The following is a 19,922-nucleotide window of genomic DNA, read 5'->3' on the forward strand; positions in this document are numbered from 1 at the left end:
CTTCTTCACCAAAACCATCAAGGTTGATATATGTATTGCTACAATTATCAAAATCAATGTTTTCACATAAAATACCAACACTTGATTTCCTATCTTCATCAGAATCATAGATATCAGACATCTCATCAAGTGTTACAACAAGACCTTTGTTCCCACTGTATTTTCTACGATTTGGGCACTCGTTTGCAAAATGACCAAAACCTTTACACTTAAAGCACCGTGGCATATCCTGGTCATCAGCCTCGTCAGTATCTTGTTTTTAGGTGGAACGCGATTGTGAGGTTTATCTGATGACCTAGGTTTGTCTCTTGAAAATCATTTACTTCTCTTCAATAGAAGATCCCTAAACTGTCTTGTGATCAAGAGACTGATTTGTCAAGATCTTCATCCGAAAAATCACGTCACACTGATCATCCTCAGATACATAAACACTTTTACTTTTATCAAGTAATTTAGTGTTCTTATGTGCTTTAAAGGCAACATCCTTTCCGATTTTGGATGTATGATCATTATCAAAGATCTTTAGCTTTCCAACCAATGTATTTCTAGAAAGATTATCAAGATTATTTCCCTCAACGATGGCATGCTTCTTAGACTCGTATCTAGATGGCAGCGATCTGAGAATTTTCATCACAATATCCTTTTCAGGAATAGTCTTACCCAATGCAAAAGATGCATTAACAATTTCAGAAACTCTGTGATTGAACTCATCAAATGTATCTTCATCTGCCATACGAAGGTTCTCCCAATCGGAATTAAGATTTTGAAGCCTAACTTCCTTTTCACTGGGTTACCTTCAAATACGGTTTCTAAGATATCCCAAGCATCTTTAGACCTAGTGCAATTTGACAAATGGTGCTGAAGATTTGGGGTAATAGCATTCAAACCGTCGGAATTTTGCTTTGCAGCAAGTATCTCAGCAGGACTGTATTCACCAATATTCTTGGGAACTTTTACATCTCCAACTGCCACAACGGGAGCATCATATCCATTAACAACATATACCCATGATTGAAAATCACGGGCTTAAAGAAAAGCTTGCATAAAAATTTTCCACCATAAGTAATTAGAGCCATCGAAGACTGGTGGTACGTTAATAGAGATAGCACATCTGTCCATAGAGTCAGATCGCTACAAACACAGACTTGTAAGGTCTTGAACGTGTTTGCCTGCTCTGATACCAAGTGAAAAAGCGGGGGTATAACAACAACACCCAATATTTCTCTTAGCAATTTGTATGGACAAACTCGAATATACTTTTAAGAGAATCAACAAGACTCAATCAATTAAAATTATATCAACGAGTTCATATCTCTCTTCTTGATTTAATTTACTCAAGCAAGAACTGCGAGTTCTAATCAAATACAAGAATAACTTGGATGGTACCAAAGACCAATATCCAAGGATCAATCAATAACAATCAACAACCAAAGGTTGGATTACTCTAATTGATGATCTAACGCACAACCTGTATTATTTCAATTATAAAAATAAACCAATATAATGCGGAAATAGAAATAACACAGACACCAGAAATTTTGTTAACGAGGAAACCGCAAATGCTGAAAAACCCCGGGACCTAGTCCAGATTGAACACACACTATATTAAGCCGCTACAGAAATTAGCCTACTCCAAGCTAACTTCGGACTTGACTGTAGTTGAACCCCAATAAGGCTCCCACTGATCCAAGGTACAGTTGTACTCCCTACGCCTCTGATCCCAGCAGGATGTCGCGCACTTGATTCCCTTAGCTGATCTCACCCACAACTAAGAGTTGCTACGACCTAAAATCGCAGGCTTTGACAATAAACAAGTCTGTCTCGCACAGACAAGTTTATCAAAGGATCAATCTGTCTCCCACAGATAAACCCTAAAAGGTTTTGTTCCGTCTTTTGATAATAATTAAGGTGAACAGGAACCAATTGATAATCCGGTCTTATATTCCCGAAGAACAACCTAAAGTTATCAATCACCTCACAACAATCTTAGTCGTATGGTAGCGAAACAAGATGTTGCGGAATCACAAACAATGAGACAAAGATGTTTGTGATTATTTTTTATATCTTGCCTATCGGATATATCAATATCAAGCCAATCAATCTGATTGTACTCGTACGATAGAAGATGCAAGATCAGATCACACAACTATGATAAAAGTAGTATCGGTCTGGCTTCACAATCCCAATGAAGTCTTTAAGTCGTTAACCTGGTTTTAGAAGAAGAAAACCAAAGGTTAAAGGAGAACCGACTCTAGTACGCAAACTAGTATCACACGTGAGGTGTGGGGATTAGTTTTGCACAATACCAGATGTATCCCTTATATAGTCTTTCAAATCATGGTTTGCAATTAAGTTACCTTGGTAACAAAGCAATCAATATCCACCATTAGATGAAAACCTGATTTATATTCAAGCTAATATTTCTCAACCGTTAGATCGAAAACTTAGTTTGTTACACACACTTGACAATGCACGCTTCTAGTGTTGTTAATCGTACCCAAACGTATGCACTTGTTGGTTCAACAATAGTTAACCAAATGGTTAGCCATGTGAGCATTTCATATAAACCATGTTCTTCTTCACCACAACTAGTTCAAATGACCTCAAGATGAACTAGTTAGAGAGTTGTTCAATTGCAAAGAAATCTCATGTACTACACAAGACACAATTGAAGCAAAGATGATTTGATTCAATTGAATCGGTTCATGAATTTTATAGTCACGGTTTGCCAAATGCATTCCTTAGTATTTTTAAGTTTAAGTTCAGATATCATCTTCAGATATATAACCTTTTCAAGTTCGCAGACTAGGTTCGCGGACTTAAGATTTCGAAACAACCTTCGAAACGGAAAACCATATTTTTCTATCTTCGCCATTCATCTAAAGATCTTCTTACCAACTCAGCATCAGTTTCACCCCTAACTCTACATCGATTGAATTGCATGGGTAAAACTACAAATTCACTTATATTTTCTTAATTGTTTCAAAACAAGATTGTAGGTCACTCGTACCACAAGACTCGGGTTAGTTGGTACGGTTCATCATTGATGGAACATATAAAAGTATGTTATAATATTTGTTTGTCTCCCCTGAAAATTCTAAAATATTTAAAAAATTTCAAGAGAGCAAAAATTAGAGTAATTGAAGGGATTTATTCATTTGCTATAAATATAACATGATATTATTTTATAATTGTTTCTAGCCGAAAATATAAATAAGTGTCTCCATTGATTAATGAAACTGTTGATTTCCCCGTGAAGGGAATTTTTGGCTTAGGAGTAAAAGCTATGAGTTGTGTGTCTGGTCACAGTGAAGTAAGTAGAAAACTGGTCTTGGACTGTGAAACCAGTAGTACATAAAACCCTGATACCTTTCCCTTTATTCCATTGCATTACACTGTCTGAATTGATTTAACAAGGATTGCTTCTTACATTCACTGTTTTTCTGTAAAAACAAAAGAAACCACTTCTTTTCACGTTTTTTTCATACATTATTACTTTGCTGTAGTTGAAATTAGTGAAAAAGAGAAAGAGAAAGAGAAAGTTGAAGTTGTTTCATCATCAGTCCTGAGTTTTCAAAGCCAACTTTTCAGTGGTTAACTGTTTCTTCAAGGAGTAAAGGAGTGAGTTTTGGTAGATGTTTTTAAAGTGGGTTTTTCTTACTTGAAGTGAAGATTTGGGTTTATAGTTCAGAGATTTCCATTAAATTTGAAGATCTAGCAGAGCTCATCTGAGCTTAAAGACAGTGAGAAAAGTGGGGTTCATCTTTTGGTGCTTTAGTTGTTTGATGAAGTGTTGCAAAAAGAAGGATTATTTTTTTTGGTTTTAAAGTTCAGGGATTTCTTCATTTAAAGCTTGAGTTTTGGAAAAAACAAGAAATGGTTTTTCTCCACAGGTGTTGGAGTTTGAACTAGAAAATACAAGGGTATTAATTTTCTGTTCAGACATTGATTTACTACTTCGATGGTTTTTGTCTGAGAACCCAAAAAAAAAGTAGTATATTTTTCTGTGCATTTTTTGGGGTTTCCGATGACTCCTTTTAGGAGGAGTAGAATTTCACTTCTGCTGATTAGCATTCTATGGAGAATTCAGCTTCTTATTGCTCAGAATAATGACCAGTTGATAATGGTGGCTCTTAAAAAAGAACTTGGAATTCCTATCTGGAGTTCAAATGATTCAAGTTACTGTTCTTGGGAGGGTGTACGCTGCAATTCTGATCTTTCTTTGGTTGAAATGCTTGAGCTTTCGGACCGCAAAATCGGAGGTAATATTACTTTAATCTCAGAACTGAAAGCTTTGAAGTGGTTAGATCTTTCTAATAATAAGCTTCAAGGATCAATTCCTTCTTCATTTGGTAATCTCACTCAGCTTGAATTTCTTGATTTATCTTTGAACATTTTTGGAAGTTCAATTCCTCCAGAATTGGGTAAACTCAAAAACCTTAGATCGTTAAACCTTTCCGGCAACTATCTCGTCTCTAATATACCTGATGAATTGAAGAATCTTGAAAATTTACAAGATCTTCAAGTTTCAGGTAATAGATTGAATGGTTCCGTTCCTTCATGGATAGGGAACTTTACCAAGCTAAGAGTTTTTGCAGCATATGAGAATGACTTAAGTGGAAAAATTCCTAGCAATTTAGGCTCCCTGTCTGGTCTTCGTTTGTTGAATCTTCATTCGAATTTACTCGAAGGACCCATACCTGAAAGCATATTTTCTTCTGGGAAGCTTGAAGTTCTAGTGTTAACCATGAATAAACTTGTTGGAAATCTTCCTTTATCTGTTGGAAGCTGTCAAGGTCTTTCAAATCTTCGAATTGGAGACAATAAACTCACAGGAAGCATACCTACTTCAGTTGGAAATATCAGTAGCCTTACTTACTTCGAAGCTGATAACAATAACCTGTCCGGGGAAGTTGTTCGAGAATTTGCTCAATGCAATAACTTAACTCTCCTGAATTTAGCCTTCAACGGCTTCACCGGGACTGTTCCGCCGGAGTTTGGAGAACTTGCAAATTTGCAGGAGTTAATTCTATCTGGTAACAGTCTCATTGGAGAAATTCCTGATTCCCTTCTTAAGTGCAAGAATCTTAGCAAGCTTGATCTTAGTATTAATAGATTGAATGGAACACTACCAAGAGAACTCTGTAAGGCTCCAAAATTACAGTTCCTTCGTGTAAGTCAGAATTCATTGCGAGGGGAAATTCCCAGTGAGATCGGAAACTGCGTAAAGCTACTTGAATTGCAACTGGGTAACAACTACCTCACTGGAATTATCCCTCCTGAGATGGGTCAGATTAAGAATTTGCAGATAGCTTTGAATTTGAGCTTCAATCATCTTCATGGATCTCTACCGTCCGAGTTGGGTAAACTCGATAAGCTTGTTGCTCTGGATATCTCGAGTAATCAGCTCTCTGGCAGTATCCCATCGGCGCTAAAGGGAATGCTGAGTTTGATAGAAGTTAATTTTTCACATAACTCTCTTACAGGCCAAGTGCCAGTCTTCACACCTTTTCAGAAGAGTCCAAATTCAAGTTTTTATGGGAATAAGGGACTTTGTGGAGAGCCGTTAGGCATATCTTGTGGGAATTCTTTTGATTCAGACCAAACTTATCATCACAGGGTTTCGTACAAGGTTGTATTAGCAGTAATTGGGTCTGGTTTAGCAGTATTTGTTTCTGTTTCAATTGTCGTGTTTCTTTTTATGATGAGGGAGAAACAAGAAATGGCTGCAAAATCTGAAGAAATTGCAGAAGAGAAAAATCCTGATCCAGCTCTAATAATAGCAGGCAATGTCTTTGTTGAGAATCTCAAACAGGCCATAGATTTCGACTCTGTTGTTAAAGCAACTCTTAAAGAATCCAACAAGCTTCACTCTGGAACTTTCAGTTCTACTTATAAGGCAGTTATGCCATCTGGCTTGATTTTATCTGTGAAGAGGTTGAATTCCATTGACAGAACAGTTATCCATCATCAAAACAAGATGATCAGAGAGCTAGAGCGGCTGAGTAAGCTTTTCCATGAGCATTTGATTAGGCCTGTTGGTTTTGTCATCTACGAAGAATCAGCTATTTTGCTGCACAATTACTTACCAAATGGAACCTTAGCCCAGCACTTTCGTGACTCGATTGCTGCTGAAAAAGATTTTGAACCTGACTGGCCAACAAGACTCTCAATTGCCATCGGAGTTGCAGAAGGTTTGGCATTTCTTCATCATGTTGCCATTATCCATCTAGATATCTCGACAAGTAACGTTATCTTAGATTCCAATTTGAAGCCTCTACTCGGGGAAATTGAAATCTCAAAGCTCTTAGATCCGTCCAAAGGCACCGCAAGCATAAGTGCGGTGGCAGGATCATTTGGTTATATTCCCCCAGGTACTTGCACTTACTATATCTTATAAATTTACTGATGTTCTTACCTTCACGTGTTCACGCCAGCTTAATTGCTTCTTTCTTGTCTCTTTTAATCAGAATATGCATATACAATGCAAGTTACGGCACCTGGAAATGTTTACAGTTATGGTGTGGTGTTGCTTGAGATTCTCACAACTAGATCACCAGTTGATGAATCGTTTGGTGAAGGAATAGATTTAGTGAAATGGGTTCATACTGCACCAGAAAGAGGAGACACACCAGAGCAAATTTTGGATTCAAGGTTGAGTACCGTTTCATTTGCTTGGAGGAAACAAATGCTTGCAGTTCTGAAAGTTGCCTTGCTTTGCACTGATACAACACCGGCTAAACGGCCTAAAATGAAGAAAGTGGTGGAACTTCTTCAAGAAGTAAACTGAACCTGATACGGTAAAATGTAGTTGCTCTCTACATTTCCAAATTTATTGTTATATATTATTCAACAGCTTTCATTTAAGTAGAAGCCTAGAACATGGAATCTTGAAGAGGGATTTTGGGAAGGGTGTTGAAGGAGCAAATGATGATGATGTCTTATTTGGTTTACTCCTTCAATTATCCAACTGTGTACCGTACAGTTTTTTATGAGATTGTAATTTTCACCAATCGCGTTGGAAATGAATTTCGGAGGTGCGTTTTTAACACCCTGAATTTATGAAAACAAGAGTACATTAGTATTCAACAAGTTATAATTAGTTTGGATAACTCATTGTAGTATGGGAGGTAGTTCGATTAGGAGAATGCAGGTTTTAGCTGTCTTTGATAAGTAAACTAGAATACCTATACCAATGGAGTCAGACCTGCGCTCCTAATTTCTTACTGGAATTGTTAAGTGCAGTAGACGAATTGCAGGGCTATAATTTTCATGAGCTTTGCGTAGGTGACCATAGTGTTTACATAAAATTATTATTTTTTACTTGCAGTTGCTCAATCACATTAATGAACATGCAGTCCAAGTAATCTGAATGTTGAATAAATTGGCATACTACCTAGAATAAGTTGTTTTATGATACTGGTTTACTTGAATATACGGTGAACTTTCTAGGCGTTACAAGTTAGACTTGGATTAGTGAATCTTATTCAGAAAGACAGTTGATGCCTTCTGTTCTGTGTGTGTGTGTGTGTTGATGGATCAACATGAGTGCCTGATGCAGTGTTCATTTGGATGCAGTGTTCATTTGGATGCAGTTAGTGAGTTTTTCTCACTTATCAAACTCTGCCTCCTACTTTTTCATTGGCATGAGATGTTCTTCCAGTTTGTTGTGTATATAAATAAAATTGTGCGGTGGAGGCATACATTGCTGTGGCTGCTGCTTGTTTTTTTATTGTTTGCTTGTTATTCAACCTCCAGTGGTTGTTATGGTTTCTTGCTGGAAATTCTTTCTTGTTGGTTTATTTCGTCTGTGTGTGAATAAAACCAAGAGCAGATGTTGTTCTGTAACAGCGTATGGATGTATGAGATCTTATATGAGTGTGGTTTATTTCTATTGTTGGTTATTCAAGGCTGTTTTTATTCTCCTCATATATGTGCGCATCTCGGTTTGGCGATAGTACTGGTATTGGTTTTCAGTAAGGTGCAGCGTGAAGACCACTGTTCTCATCTGTCCGGAACATGCCTTGGAAGTATGCATTGTTGCGCTATAAGAAGTTTCTGCTTTAGCTAGAGTGTGTTGTATTCACAGTGATATGCTTCTCATGAACCAATGGCAATTGCTAATTGTGATACTTCCTCTTGGTATTATTTCTTCTTCCTCCTGGATATGCAAGTGTGTATGAAGGTAGTGTATGCATCTTACAAGCTCATGTTGCTGAACATTTGAAGTTCAACTGCCTTTGGAGGAGTTTTCACATGATTCTGGTTCGTACAAGGCTATAAAGATGCAGGCTCTATGCCTGGAATCCAGGCGTTGCAGATATATGCTTTGTGAAGGACATCTACACAGATTTCAGGGGGTCCTCCACCTACTTGTTATCTCCACAGCATACTTCTCTACATAAGAACATAGAGTGCAGGTTATCTACACAGCGTACAGTGTGCATATTTTCTACACAGCATACAAAGTTCAGGCTTATGCAACACTTAGTCCACTACAGTCAGGTCAGCCACTCAGCCTTGGTTTGAATTACTTTCATTCTGCCGCAATTATTACTGCACAAGCTCATGTTGTTTACTGTGACTATTCCAGTGTTGGTACTTCAAGTTTGAATTCGTCGTATTGGCTTGTGTATCTAGTATGAATTTATCATGCTCTGCTCCTGCGGCAACAACGATATGTTTATACTACACCAGCATTATATATGCCTACTCATGTCTCCACCACAGTTCTTCATGTCTACCTCTACCACTCCTACATTACCTTTTGCTGCTACCTCACCTGCTTGATCATCATGAGAAGAAGGAATGTTATGTCTCTGCTCCAACAGTTGTTCGTCTGCGGGTCTCTCTACATCAACTGCTCCTGCAACATTATCACCCGGCGCTGCTCATGTTTTGTGCTTCACCACCTGCAACACTACAACCATAGTTGCAGTTTGATTTGCATCCTATATTACTCTTCTGCTGCTTCTACTTTCATGCAACCTCTGCATTAACCGTCTCTACTGTGTAGTGTGTGTGAGTGTGACAGCACAGTAGTCTTGTTATGTACACTCTCAAGGCTTCTTTTCAAGACACCTTGAGATTGAGGGGGAGTGATAGAGTGTGTGTGTGTGTGACAGCACATGAGTCTTGTTATGTAAAGCCTGTGAGCCACACGTGAGAGTGTCGGTGATATATGAGAGTTGTCCGAGTCTGGTATATAAACTCTGTAAGCACTCAGTTGTAAGATTAAGCTGTGATCAATACAGTAGATCATTTTATCATCTCTTCACAATGTAGATCTTAGGGGTGTCACCAGAAACTAGAAGGCAGAAAAAAGAATCGTGATTCTGGGAAAAAAAAAAAAACCATAGCACAATCAGAACAATCACAAGGTGCATATTGTGCTCCCAATCAGGTTTTTATCATTATTGACCAATACCTATATCCGCAAAAACAACTACACAATGTGATAAAAATAAGTAGTCATTATAATCAGACTTCAAGTAGATGAGCTACTTCCATTAGAGTATCCACTTTCAGGGGCAGATTGAATACTAATCACGCACCACAGATGATACTACAGCACTTTATTCATCACGAGACTTAACAATAAAATTCTGGCGACTGATGGGGTTCATAACAACTGGGGGTCCTGCTACACGAGGCCACGACTGGAACTTCTTATCAGTTTCTTGCCACCATGCCTGGTTTGAAACAGTTGACGGAGTAGTCCCTGTGGTGTTTGGGGAATACATCATATAGAAAAAAAAAAATAGATTAAAAACCCTGATATATGTATTAAAAAAAAAACTTAAAACACCACACTGAAACTATTACCTCCAAACAACTTCCTATCAGATATAACATGATCCAACCCGAATGCAAGTACTGTAGTTCCTACCACAGCTCCAATGATTTTGGCTGCTGTCATTGTCTGAACTGAGGAAATATAAAGACATCAGATATTACATATAAGAGAAAATCAATTTCTGTTACAAAGCTTAAAAAAGTAACAGGACGAATTATGCTGGAAAGTAGCAAAAAAACCAGAGGCACGCAGGTTTCCTATTTTTACTATTTTGCAGACTAGATAATAATTTATTAATCACTGTTATAGATTTCTCTCTAAACTTAGAGAGCTACTGAATTACTGTCTTTAGACAATTGGAACCATAATTCCATTCATCAATTCAAAAAGGGAGAGCTTAATGCACTGCAACTCCTAAGGTTTGCCAGATACTCTTTAAGAAACATCCACAACTCAACCACAGACCCTGATCTTTATAACTCAACCACAGAAACCCTTCTATCATGGAAACAATCGATGAATTGCACAACCTGATGGTAAGGAAACACCCAACTTAAGCAGGATAACATATACAATTATCTGCTTTGTTCCTAAGTAAGTGCACGCTTTCCTAAATCCTAAAGAGGGATATGGTCATCACTCCTCACAAATCAAATTACAAAACGGGATAGATCATCTTGCCTATTAGAGCTTCCAGTTTTGATAACTCTCTAGCTAGTGTTTATAACTTGTACCAACAGTGGGTTTGGGAATTGAATAGCGTCTGTTAATTTGAAGGTTCTACCACTTGCACAGATATTAGAGAAAATTATAATGATAACACCTAACATAACATGTAATAACTAATAAGGCAGTCGTGACGGCATACGTGTACAGCCTTCTTTGCAGTGGCTGTTACTTGTATATATCGATACCATGTATAGTTTTTGAACTGGCAGTGCTTCTATCTAGGGTTGATATTTGCCATACAGACTCCAGTTAAAGAAAATAACAAAACCTCCAAAGTCTTTTCCATAAACATGTATTTGGATATCAAAAGTTATAAGACATAACATACAAGTAAAATTATGGTGATTCATTTCAGTACTTGTCATTGTTCTCAAGATTTGTGGTTTTACGGATTTGCCTATAACTTTTTTTTTTAAAGCATTATGCTTATAGATGGTATACCATTAACCAATATCAAACAGATTTCGCAACTAAGATACAATTTCTATCTGAAAGAGCTATCAGTATACAATAGGACATAAGACATTGCTCTAGAGATTCAACATGTACAGAGTTAACCTTTCACTGCATACTAAATTTTAATTAAATTTTTCAGTCAAGCAAGTGACACCTCCCACGCTCATTTTCGGATTTGCAACAATAAAAAAAAAAAAAAAATCAAAATCAAGTCAACAACAGAAGTTACAAGAATCGAAGAAACTCATAAAAACTAACAGATCTACCTGTACAATCTAAAGAAAAATCAAAGTAGCGGGCACATACAAAACCCTAGATATAATTATAACAAACAAATATTGTTCAGGAGAAACAAAACGGAGAAACAAAACGGATAAAGATTTATTCATATAATAGGTAACAAAATGCCTCACTAATTGCAGAGAAAATGAAAACTAAATGAAGATTAATAACAATTTTAAGGAAGACAACGTAATCTAAAAACACAGAAAAAGGGGATACATATTAACAAAAGATTATTGGATTTCTAGATGAATCGATTTTAGATTAAGAAGAGAGATCTGACCTTTCTTCTTCTGTAGAGAAACCCTAGCTTGATTGAATTTAGAGAGAGAGACAGCGAATACGAAGAAGGCCTATTCAATCTGAAACTATTCCATGGGAGCCTCATTTCCAGTGTTATATCAATACATGTTTTCAGTTTTTACCAGTTTGACCCTGATATTTTATGTTCATGCCATTTCTGTCCGACCCTTTTTTTTGGCTGGTCCTGGTCAAGGACCCGTGCTAGAAAGGTTAAGCTTGGCTCCGGCCTCCGGGAGTGTTTACTAGGCTGGTAAAGGTTATCCGCCTTGTTCTGGGATAGAAAATCTTCAACAGTCTTACAGGTTCATGGAATATGCAAGGATTACAAGACATCTGAACCCCAAAACTAGCAAATCTCAAGACTTTGCTGTTAATAGGATAATTTACGCAAGAGAGTACCGCTAACGCACAGCATCCTAACTAAAGTCATACTATCATTTTACAATAAATAAAAAGAGAAAGCTTATAGCCTTTGTTGCTGAAAATTGGTACATCTTGTCTTTAAGGGATCTGCATCACTCTTAACTAGAACTACATGATTAAGAAACCTAGCCCCCAAGCTCTGAATATGTTTATACAATATTCCACATTAGGTCCAAGGCATTGCAGATCCGACCAATGCAGCACGCATCACTTAGAGGGTACTTAGAAACTGCAAAAACCAAAGTAAAAATATTAACGAGGAAGCAAAATATACCTTAGGAGCAGCATTTGAATCAGAATGAACACCAACATAAAATAACTCATAGAAAGCACATCATCTTCACAGGGTTGCTCGCAACGAAATGGAAGAAGAACAAAAGATGCCAGAAAACTATAACAACCAATATCACATGTGCATTTTAACCGAGCGCAGCTCTGTGCTCAGCCCAGATAATTGCTCTATCTTCTGGAGTAGAACGCCCACTCTTCATATCGTCCGATATTTTATCTTGTTTCATGAGAGTTTGCAACTTCTTATCAAAATCCTTCTTTGAAATTTTCTTACCCACCTTTAAGGTGGGCGACCTTGCCAAATAATCAACAGCTCTATTTCCAAAGCGGGTAACATCACAAATAAACATATTATTTGTAGCAGTGAACACCTTCAACTGCTTCACTATTCTCTTCACACCTTCTGTAAATTGCTCGTTTTCAGGTTGCCAACCCTCTCTAACAACATTAACAGCATATCCAGAATTGCTATAAATATATATCACAATTTCTTTTCCTTGAGTAGCTTCTTTCTTGTCAACATAGTCCTTGGCAAGTTCTGCTGCTATCAACATCCCCTCCAAGTGGGTATGCAACTGGGGAACTCGTCTACTTGTGCTTTTCTTAACAACACCCAACAAAGCAGTTTTAGAAGGATCTTTCAGAAGAATCCCAAACCTGGGATATCTGTTACGCTTAAAATAAGTGTCGACATAAACACGGTATGTAATCCTTCCCTCCTCCTTCTCCTTCTTCCCCTCCTCCTCCTCCTCCTTTCTCCAAATTTGTTTAATTTCGATGAGGGCATCATTCACTGTCTCCCACCATGTTTCAGGATCACAAAGACGAGCATCATCATTCTGATCTTCAAATCCATCATCATCATCATCTTTCCCATCATCAGATTCAACATCTGTATCCCCGGGTAATTTGATATTCTTCTCTATGTAATATTCTACACACTTTACAGCTGAGCTAACATTCTCACCTACATTATATTCTTCAGACTTGGACTTAGTTTTATATCTTCCTCTAGAAGTAGTGCGTACGACAGGTTCAAGTAGAAGAGGAGGAAATTCAGATGAATCAGATAGATCAATATTCATTTCCATATCACGTTCTCCAGAATTTACAACAACTGAGGTAATATCTTTACCTACATCGCATGCTTCACATGCTTTAGACTTAGACGTAACTTCCAATGGTTTAGACTTAGACGTGAAATCAAAACGCTCTTTAAAAGGAAAAGAGACAGGGAGCATGTTAGGGTTCTATCTAGTGCTAAAGCTAGATAAATTGATCTTTTGAATGGAGATCAACCACCTTGAAATATTTGTATTGAATGAATCAAAGAGAGCTGTACAACAGGAATATATATAGTTTTTGGAAATCCTAAAAAAGGCAAGTTCTAGTGAAAGGAATCAAACTCAAACACCAAACACCAAACAACCTAAATAAGATAAGCTAACAGTAAATAAAGAAACATATAAAAGGTGGTGCTGGATGTTGCGAGCATAGCTTCAGGGAGATGCTACCACTTATTAGCCAACGAGTGACAGCATGATTATTATGCTTGAACATTCCTCGTTCCAAAATTAATTCAGGTTCCATTTCAAAGTGGCCAACAGTGGTAGGCAAAGCAGCATCAACATTCACAGTAGCTTCCAATTTGAGTTTCAATAGTGAAACATGAAATACTGGATGGATACGACAATGGGAAGGCAATCCAGGCTATAAGCAACAGTGCAATCTTTCCTTCCAGTTAAATTAATTATGGATAGACTAGTTCTAGCAAATCTCAAGACTTTCCAGTTAATAGAATGAATTATATGATTTTCACCTCTTCCAGATATTAAATGAGCTTACCGCTAACGCACAACATCCTTATAAAAATAGAAAGCTTATATAGCCTTTGTTGCTGAAAATTGGTAACATCTTGTCTATAAGGATCCACATCACGCTTATCTAAAACTACAGGGTTAAGAAATTTAGCCCCCAATCTCTGAACATGTTTATACAATATTCCACTTTAGCTCCAAGGCGTTGCATATCCGACCAATGCAGCACTCAAAGGATATCTAGAAACTGCAAAACCCAGAGTAAAATATTAAAGCAGAATATAAATTGAAATGAGCTTCAAAGGCAAGGTAGACTATATTGTGTTTTGCTAGTAAACACAACTGTAACAGTTTTCACATACTGAGAATAGATAGATACTGCAGAATAGTAATTCAAGTGTCATACAAAAAGGAAACATCAAATGTGATATATTCTGTACAAACCATATGGATGCAAAAAAAAAAAAAGGGATCGGGATAGAAAGTACTACAGAATCATCATATGCACGAAAGACACAGAGAAAACTCAATGGGAAGTTATGTACTTAAAGTGCACAAAAATGAGAAAATCCATATATAAATTTTGGTAAAGGAATAGAATTCACAGAACTAGTAGCAAAGAAGTTCGTCGTACTAAACTGGGAGTACAATTGTTTTAAGGGAAAAACATTTTATAGCCCTGGGTTGAAAAAGACCACCATAAAAAACATGATTGATGTACATAAAGTATCTGATTAATATTTCTAATGAACTCACCAATTCTACGAGAGTTGAGTGGTAAATGCCGATGTACTTTTTTATTAATCACACGCAAAAGCTTTTCCCTCTTTCCAGTGACAGTTATACTCAATTTTCATAGTAGCTGCACTGCAGTAGTAATTGACACAAACACATTAGAAAACTGAACTTGAACAAGCAAAGAAAAAGAAAAACAATACGCGATAATAACAATAACAGAAGCATCTATCAGAAAACCCGTTAAACTTACCCATGATACCACAAAACCTCTTAAAAGTTCTTAAAAGTTAAGCACCCCTTTCTCGGTTCTCACATAAACAGCTTGTAGCTTCCCAGCCTTGTTAAGTGGACTATCTAATACCGCAAGCAATGCCTGCAGATCATCATAAATTATACAACTGAGTTAACAATTATGTTTAACTTTATCCGACACATGAGGATTTTTGTGTATACAAGCTATGTCTACGATGTCACCGTCCATTCAATTCATTAACAAAGCGGAAAGTTTTCATGAGACCATAAAACGGAGAAATTCACTGACCTGCTGAGCGATGTCAGGCCTGTAATCGGCTGGATTGTCACCACGTTTCTTTAGAAAATTAGAGTGTTCATCAGAATCCAAGAGCTGGTCGGTCTGCACGCATTGCAACAATCAGAAAACCCCAAAACTTAAAACTAGCAATAAAAAGGAAAAACTTGTTGGGTGCAGTAATCAAAAACAAGGAAAAATCAAATAAGCAAAAGTTATTGATACTTAGCTCCTTTATAATGGAAGTGATCGATTTGATGAAACGAACAACGAACAAGCTCCTCATATCTCCAGGATAAAACACCCTACTACACCTACTACTAGCATATGTAGTAGATGCTCAACTTGAGCTTGGCAACTCTGAAAAAACCATAAAGGAAAATCTCGAACACTTGAGAAAACAGTATAAAATGTTTTTTCCCTTAGGGGTCCTTCTAAATATAGAGCAACCCCTTTCCCATAGATTTTACAAAAATATCGAATTTGTTTATATAATTGACAAATACAACTTAAGAAGAAAAACTCCCCGATGTGGGACTAAAAGGTTTATATAGTTTCTTAAAACTACTAAAAATTAGAAACTCCACAATGTGGGACTAATAAGTTTCATTCACAAAAGAAAACAATAAATTATAATTTTTATTAAAACTTTAAAAAAATATTTTTTATTAATCGTTTTCCAACAATCCCCCACATGAATGAAAACTTAACAAAACATGAAAACACAGATAGATCTTGGTAAATCAACATCCCAATCTCACGATCCAAACAGACTGATCGTGCAAGTGTTGAAATCATACTAGTCATTTCTACGTCCTCCCCCTCACACAAAAGTGTGTTGACCCCAGGGTCATACTATGGATTGCACAAATCATAATAGTATTGAGAGCTTTCATCTTTAGTTCTCACATGGTGAGACTATAGGTATCTTTCACCAAAGTGAAAAAGCATGAACTAGTGAACCCTTAGTGACCTTTAGGTCCTAAGTTCCAGTAATACCAAAACCATCAAAACGAACATTACATAAAAAGCACAGGAAATACCATTTTAGACAGAGGTGTCCATGAGGTCTTGAACCTTCGCTTAGTGAGATATTACCGGAATTACTTGCTAGAGACAGTGAACTATGTCTTGAACTGCTAGCATTTGATGTAATTCGCGATAACAACCACGGGTGATATCTCCAAGGTTGCTGCCAAGCTCGTGCCGTTTTGTCCAATTTGGCCCTGGACATATCTTGTTTCTCTGAATGCTCTAGAGAATCAAAGCTCATATTCTCATAGGAAGCGGCCCACTTCCTCATTCAGATAGGTGAGTTTCCATAAAGAGTGTTACTGCTACACCCCACTTCAATCTTAAATTGAAACTATATAACTCATTAAGACTTCTTAAAAGTCATCCTTCACATGCAGTCACACTATCACGTCTACACCATAGGGAAGGGATAAAGAATAAAATTCTCTGATAGTGTTTACCTTTACCCACCACAAATCAGTTGTCTCATTCGAAACCTTGATCTTGGGATCTCCAGTCAGCAAGGTTGAGTATCCTTCATGGCAAGTTTAATTTATGAGCTTAAGCCCCTTCCCCTCGATGCATTTCTAACTATCTCTTGGGATAAACCTTTCGTCAAAGGTTGCGCGATATTTTCCTTGGACTTTATCCAATCAATGAAAATAACGCTGATTAAGATTGGTTATTTTCAGCTTTAGCTATTATAGCTTGGCTAACACAATGTATAGATATAGCTGGCACAGGCCTATGCCAGAGAGGAATGTCTCCTAAAAAGCATCTTAGGCACTCGACCCCCTCTCGTGCTTTATCTAACTCAATACTCTCAGATTCCATAATGAATTGAGCAATATATGTTTGTTTGTAAATCTTCCAAAAACAAACCCTCATGCTAGAGTGAAACATATCCACTCGTAGACTTAGACTCCTCTGAGTCAACTATCCAGTTTACATCACAAAGTCCCTCAAGGACAACAAGATACCTTTCATAAATCAAATAAAAGGTAATAGAGTATTTTAGGTACCATAATACTCTACTCAGTGCATCTGAATGCTATTGCTCTGGACTACAATTATATCTACTTAACTTACTCACAATATAGGCAATGTCTAGACTCTTACAGTTCATTAAATTCATCAGACATCCTATAACTCTTGAGTATTCAAGTTAAGATACTCCATTACCTTTTTTTCTTGAGTCTACAAGAATAATCGTACGGAGTACAAGCAGGCTTACAATCACGCTGATTGTATCTCTTAAGAATAAATTTAACATAATGAGAATGACTAAGACTACATATGTTAGATTATTTTCTAATCCTCATCCCTAAGATTACATCAACAGGGCTTAAGTCTTTCAAGTCAACGTTCTCATTCAACGCATATTTTGTGTGGAATTAATCACATCTATGTTTGTATCAAGTATAAGCATATCATCAATATACAAGCATACAATCATACAGGCATCCTTAACAAGTTACTTGTAAATATACTTATCAGATTCATTAACTTAAATCCATTACACATTACCACATGATCAAATTTTCCATGTCTCTGTTTACGTGCTAATTTTATAAACCATACAAAATTTTGTTCAACTTACAAACTTTGTCATCATAACCTTTCACTACAAAGTCCTCAGGTTGGTCTATGTAAATTTCTTTATCTAATTCACAATTTTAGAAAAGATGTCTTAACATCCATCCGATGTATCTCTAATTTGTTTATGACAGCAATAACAATTAGCATCTCAATTGAAGTAAATCTCGTCACATGTGAATAAGAATCAAGGAAATATACACCTTCTTTTAGTTTATAGCCTTTAGATACCAACTTAGCCTAATATTTTTCCACAGTTACATATACCTAATGTTTCCTCTTAAAGACTCATTTACATCTCATGGTCTTACTCTCTGGAGGTAAACTAGAAACCTCCCAAGTCAGGTTCCGACGGACTGAGTCCATTTCACTGAATGAAGCTTCTTACCAGATTGGGTTTCAGTAGATATCAAGGCTTATTTACAAGTCCGGAGCTTAGACTAAGCTAGGCATGTTATGAAGTCGGCTTCATAAGAAGTCTCAAGTCTAATTGTTTTACTTCTCTTAGGCTCAACCTTAATTTGATCTTCCTTTAAGATAAGTTCTGACTATTTGAAAATAAATCTAGGGGATCAACAACACATCTCTAATGAGGTACAGGTTTAAGAATAAACATGTTCAAAGAACTCAACATCCCTAGATTATGTAATAGTATTCACAACAAAGTTAGAAAAATCACACCAAAGTATGAAAAATCAGAACACACAACCAAAAATCTATATGTAGAAGTATACTCAGCATACCCTATATGAAGAAACAATCAACATTTTTGGTTTTTATCTAGTTCTTTTAGGAAGAGGAAGGACAATCTTAGTCAAACACCCCCACAATTTGACGTATTCATAAGAAGGTCATCTACCTTTTCATAAATCATATGGATTTTCATCTGATCCTTAAGGGTACTATATTCAGGATATACGAGTTAAGAGGACTGCCTCCCCCCACAATCCCGCAGGTAATCCTGAACTAATCAACATGGAAATTATCATCTTCTTAAGGATACAGTTGTTATGTTCAAGGCTTCTAATTGGTTTTGAACTTCAAGTTTAAACATCTTAAGGCTTCTAAGGCATCATCCTTATCCCTAAGAAAGTATACAAGATAGTACCTCGTACAATCATCCATGAAGTTATAAACCATCTTTTACCATAGTGGTTTTGGGTTGAACTCATGTCAACTAGGCCTAACTGAATTAATTCTAAGGGCTTAGAATTACTCTGAACATTTGTTCTAAAAGATTTTATAGCGCATTCATTTCACTTTTGTGTTCAAGATCCAAACTAAATTTGGGTACGTAGCCTATGCTAGGCAGTTTATGCATTGACTTATAATTTTACGGTTCCAAGTCTACCATGCAAAACATTTAAAGACACACAAAAGAAAGCATAAGAATCAACTATGTTCATTTCATCAGATTTTCCTTTAAACTTATATAGACCCTAAGTCCTATAACTGTTGCCTAAAAAATCAATGCCCTTAGTTATAACAAGTTTTCCACATTTAATTAAGATCTTCAATCTTTTACCATCTTCAAGAGAACAAGATACAAGATTCGTTCATATGCTCGGAACATGAAAACTTCATTCAGTGTGAGAATATTACAGATATGAGCTTATGCTCGACCTTTCCCTTTTATGCAACCTATGTCGCAGATGAGTTACTCATATATAGTTTCTAGACATCCCTTATCCTCTGATAAGAGGTGAATAGGTCTCTGTTTCAACAAACATACTTAGTGGCTCCAGAGTCCACCCACCAATCTCTCACATTGGTTATTAAAATAACTTCCAACATCATGTCAATGAACTCGTTCTAATTTGTTTCAACTAAATTAGCATTAACTTTCTACTTATTAAGGTTTTATGTTGTCTACACTTTACTACAGTCTGGCCAGGAATTTTACAAACATAACAATCACCCTTAATTAAAGTAATGCCGGATTCAGTTT

General features: G+C 36.7%; 2 protein-coding genes across 5 annotated transcripts; one reads left to right on the forward strand and one right to left on the reverse strand.

The window, feature by feature from the left end:
- The first annotated feature begins 3,248 nt into the window (after positions 1-3,248).
- On the forward strand, positions 3,249-9,269 carry LOC113322697 (leucine-rich repeat receptor-like tyrosine-protein kinase PXC3). 3 transcript variants are annotated; one of them, XR_003347259.1, is made up of 4 exons: positions 3,249-6,374; positions 6,471-6,800; positions 7,579-8,505; positions 8,594-9,269. XR_003347259.1 is itself a non-coding variant. In XM_026570836.1 (2 exons), the coding sequence occupies exons 1-2, from the start codon at positions 4,028-4,030 to the stop codon at positions 6,788-6,790; spliced, it is 2,667 nt and encodes an 888-aa protein (XP_026426621.1). In that variant the 5' UTR covers positions 3,250-4,027; the 3' UTR covers positions 6,791-7,062. The 3 variants fall into 3 exon arrangements, 1 of the variants encoding a protein (XP_026426621.1); XR_003347258.1 differs by having other exon boundaries at positions 3,250-6,374; positions 6,471-7,037; positions 8,594-9,267; XM_026570836.1 differs by lacking the exons at positions 7,579-8,505; positions 8,594-9,269 and having other exon boundaries at positions 3,250-6,374; positions 6,471-7,062.
- Positions 9,270-9,356: 87 nt separating this feature from the next.
- Positions 9,357-11,669, reverse strand: LOC113322698. Of its 2 annotated transcripts, none has more exons than XM_026570837.1 (3): positions 11,547-11,669; positions 9,826-9,922; positions 9,357-9,721 (listed from the first exon to the last, which is right to left on the reverse strand). In XM_026570837.1, the coding sequence occupies exons 1-3, from the start codon at positions 11,649-11,651 to the stop codon at positions 9,576-9,578; spliced, it is 348 nt and encodes a 115-aa protein (XP_026426622.1). In that variant the 5' UTR covers positions 11,652-11,669; the 3' UTR covers positions 9,357-9,575. The 2 variants fall into 2 exon arrangements, with proteins under 2 accessions (XP_026426622.1, XP_026426623.1); XM_026570838.1 differs by having other exon boundaries at positions 9,826-9,927; positions 11,547-11,657.
- Positions 11,670-19,922: the final 8,253 nt, after the last annotated feature.

This window comes from Papaver somniferum, chromosome 11 (genome assembly GCF_003573695.1).
Source record: "Papaver somniferum cultivar HN1 chromosome 11, ASM357369v1, whole genome shotgun sequence".
Taxonomy (NCBI): Eukaryota; Viridiplantae; Streptophyta; class Magnoliopsida; order Ranunculales; family Papaveraceae; genus Papaver; species Papaver somniferum.

What these genes read in the sequence shown, in the direction of transcription:
- LOC113322698 (XM_026570837.1), bottom strand. Translation starts at nt 11,651, where the DNA reads ATGAGGCTCCCATGGAATAGTTTCAGATTGAATAGGCCTTCTTCGTAT. An exon ending in TTCTCTACAGAAGAAGAAAG is followed by an intron (nt 9,923 to 11,546) that starts GTCAGATCTCTC and finishes TCCTCAGTTCAG; the next exon opens with ACAATGACAGCAGCCAAAAT. An exon ending in TGATAGGAAGTTGTTTGGAG is followed by an intron (nt 9,722 to 9,825) that starts GTAATAGTTTCA and finishes CAAACACCACAG; the next exon opens with GGACTACTCCGTCAACTGTT.
- LOC113322697 (XM_026570836.1), top strand. Translation starts at nt 4,028, where the DNA reads ATGACTCCTTTTAGGAGGAGTAGAATTTCACTTCTGCTGATTAGCATT. An exon ending in ATTTGGTTATATTCCCCCAG is followed by an intron (nt 6,375 to 6,470) that starts GTACTTGCACTT and finishes TCTTTTAATCAG; the next exon opens with AATATGCATATACAATGCAA.